Genomic DNA, 3,590 nt, shown 5'->3' on the forward strand with positions numbered 1-3,590 from the left:
TTGGCCTCCCAAAGTGTTGGGATTACAGGCATGAACCACCATGCCCGACTGGGTTTCTGCTTTCTGTTTCCGTTTAAGAAAACTTTTTGGCCGGGCGCGTTGGCTCACACCTGTAATCCCAGCACTTTGGGAGGCCGAGGCGGGCAGATCATCTAAGGTTGGGAGTTCGAGACCAGCCTGACCAACATGGTGAAACCCTGGCTCTACTAAAAATGCAAAAATTAGCTGGGTGTGGTGGTGCATGCCTGTAATCCCAGCTACTCGGGAGATAGGCAGGAGAATCGCTAGAACCCAGGAAGTGGAGGTTGGGGTGAGCCCAGATCGTGCCATTGCACTCCAGCCTGGGCAACAAGAGTGAAATGCCATCTCAAAAAAAAAAAAAAAAATTTAACTAATATGTACAACTTCATTAAAATCTTGGAAATTTTTTTTTTTATACTGCCACATATTGGAAAATGCTGTTTTAGACACAGGCAAAATTCCAGAGAGGAATGGCTGTAGAGCACGTCTAGAAAGTCAGATCATGGGCACCTGAGTTTTTAGTCCACCCACCTCACGTACGCTATCAAAGCAGCAGAGAGCCACGAATTTGATAGAAACTTTAAGAAAATTTATAGGCTGGGCACGATGTCTCACACCTGTAATCCCGGCACTTTGGGAGGCTAAGGCGGGCAGATCATTTGAGGTCAGGAGTTCGAGATGAGCCTGGCCAGCATGGTGAAACCATGTCTCTACCAAAAATGCAAAAAATGAGCTGGATGTGGTGGCGCACAACTGTAGTCCCGGCTACTTGGGAGGCTGAGGTATGCGAATCACTTGAACCCAGGAGGCAGAGGTTGCAGTGAACCTAGATCACACACCTGCATTCCAGCCTGGGTGACAGAGTGAGACCCCGTCTAAAAAAAAAAAAAAAAAAAAAAATAAGTAGCAATGAGTGCTTCAGTCATATTAATTGAATGATAAATGAATAGTGTATCCATCTCTTGATGTATTAAAAAGAAAAAAACTTCTTTGAGTGCCTACTCTGTGTGCCAGATACTGTTGTAGCAGATAATGGGACAAAGATGAGTAAGATATAAAAATTTCACCTGAAAATTCACTTTTATCTTTTCAAATTGAAGAACAGTTGTCATAGTGAACAGACTTTAAGTAATTGGGGAGTTTTACATATTTTAGATAATCTTTTACATATTTTAGACTTTAAGTAATTGGGGAGTTTTACATATTTTAGATAATCTTTTGGAATGTTTACATATTTCCTTGTGTTGATGGGCCTTCATTTAACCTAAATCTTGCACTTTTGGGCTGCTTGTGTCCCTGGCACCCCGGGCCCCATTCACCATCCAGACCCAGGATTGCTGGTAGCAGAGATCTCTCGTTCTGGCCTTTTTCAGGTATTTTGAGGGTTTTTTTAAAAAATATATATGTGAGGTCTCACTATGTTGCTCTGGTTGGACTACGACATGTGCCACCATGCCTGGCTAACTTTAAAAATTTTTTGTAGAGATGGGAGTCTCACTATGTTGCACAGGCTGGTCTTGAACTCCTAGGCTCAAGCGATCTCTCACTTCAGCCTAAGTACTGGGAATACAGACATGAGCCACTGCACCCAGCCCTCCTCTAATTTCTTAAAGCATATACACATAGTCCAGGCTTGGTGACTCATGCCTGTAACCCCAGCACTTTGGGAGGCCGAGGCAGGTGGATCATGAGGTCAGGAGTTTGAGACCAGCCTGATCAACATGGTGAAACCCCATCTCTATAAAATACAAAAATTAGCCGGGAGTGGTGGTGTGCGCCTGTAATCCTAGCTACCCCAGGAGACCGAGTCAGGAGAATCGCTTGAACCTGGGAGGTGGAGGTTGCGGTGAGTCAAGATCACGCCACCGCACTCCAGCCTGGGTGACAGAGCGAGACTCCGTCTCAAGCAAAACAAAACAAAAAACCAATGTATACACATACTATAGATACTCTGTTTTTGCCTGTGGCTGCTATTTCAAATATTTAAAGTCTTTGATTCTTCAGTTTATGTTTCTTTTACCTCTCACTCATGGTGATGTGGATGTTTAAATTGTGGGCTCATTTCTTTGGATACATACTATCTGGGGAGTCCTTGAAGGCTGTGTTTGAGTGTGATCTCTGGAGAGGATTCGCATCTGCCTCTGTGTACCTGGTGGTATGGCCAGTGCAGAACCGCAGTAGGCGTTAGTGTTTGGCAGGGTGTGGTTACGTCTGTAATATGAATGCCCAAACCTATGTGAATACAGGTCTGTTCATAGAAATTCTCCGGGGTTTTATTTTTAGTTATTTCCACTCTACCCATAGCCAAGGTCTCCATCTGTGTGCTGGTATTTTTTTCCCCTAATAGATCCACCCAGACCTGATTTCCCACCCTGTTGAGATCCCCAGCCTCCTCTAAATGCCCGCTTCAGTGCTGGCTTGTCTCTGTGGTTCTGAGTGTTCTTGGCATTTCTAGCTTTCTCAAGGCAGCCTGCATTTAATAGATTATTATTTGTAAAATGACACCACCAGTTTTAGTTTTTTCTAGATACCTACTTTGGAATATTGTCAGAGATGGAAGTCCCAGTGGTCCATTTATGAAGACATTCATCTTTCATACCCAGTGATACAGATGGAGAAAAAGCCAAAAGATCCCGCAGGTCGCCCAATTGGGCATACCCTATGATAAGGCTAAGGCTATTTTTAGACATAAACATGCAGAAAACTTGCCTACGAGGTCACCTTTGACAGGAAGAGGGGGAGGATGATTAGAAAAAAATCTATTTGAAACTAGATATTTTTAAAGGGTTTTATGATGACAGTGTTTTGGAATAGTGATAATAAAAGGACTCAGCACTTAACATTCCATTCTTTTTAGGGTCTGTCTCTCACTGTGTATTTCACTTACCTTTCAAGTATTGTTTCCAGTTTCATTTCACTGAAGGAGTGTGTTTGAAAATAGGTAGCATAATGAACAAATATTAACTCTTTTTGGTATAGAGTGTGAGCTGGACTTGATGTCGAGGCATTTTGAATGATAATTTTATTTCTAGTATTGAAAAGGTTGTGGTTTTCATCAGACCGGTTTTGTTCTGTTAAAACAGGCCCCAGGCATGGAAGAGCTGATATGGGAACAGTACACTGTGACCCTACAAAAGGTGAGTTCTGCACATTTCATATATTCTACAGTCATGTTCTTGATTTTACGGATCATGGATCTTATTTATTTTTGCCTACACACAGTTTTGACGTTTTTCCCCCCCTTGAGGTGCATAATGCATTATAAATACTGTTAATAATTGCTATGTTAACAAAGATTTGCATGCTATTGTATTTTTGATTAAGGACTGTTTAATATAGAACATTTTAGAGGTTATTTAGTGTATACATTTAACTCCAGATAGAACAGGTTATGAAAGAGAGAAAAGAAAGGGAAGAATGAAAGTGACCTGTAATGTTTAAGGATGTTGAGGGAGCTATTCACAACTTCTATAATTTTAATTATAACATAGACATACCTTATAACTCTTAAAAAGTGTAGGATCCAAGAGACTGTAAGTCATTTGGGTGAGGCTGAGCTGGAGAACTGC

At 41.7% G+C, this 3,590-nt stretch overlaps 1 protein-coding gene across 1 annotated transcript in view; it reads left to right on the forward strand.

Moving 5' to 3' along the window:
• TJP2 (tight junction protein 2) overlaps nt 1–3,590 on the forward strand; it is a 104,319-nt gene that overhangs the window by 36,211 nt on the left and 64,518 nt on the right. The window contains exon 2 of the mRNA XM_011970198.1: nt 3,105–3,158. Within this exon, the coding sequence (XP_011825588.1) occupies nt 3,105–3,158 (54 nt within the window). The remainder of the gene's footprint in view (nt 1–3,104; nt 3,159–3,590) is intronic.

This window comes from Mandrillus leucophaeus, unplaced genomic scaffold, assembly GCF_000951045.1.
Source record: "Mandrillus leucophaeus isolate KB7577 unplaced genomic scaffold, Mleu.le_1.0 Scaffold93, whole genome shotgun sequence".
NCBI lineage: Eukaryota > Metazoa > Chordata > Mammalia > Primates > Cercopithecidae > Mandrillus > Mandrillus leucophaeus.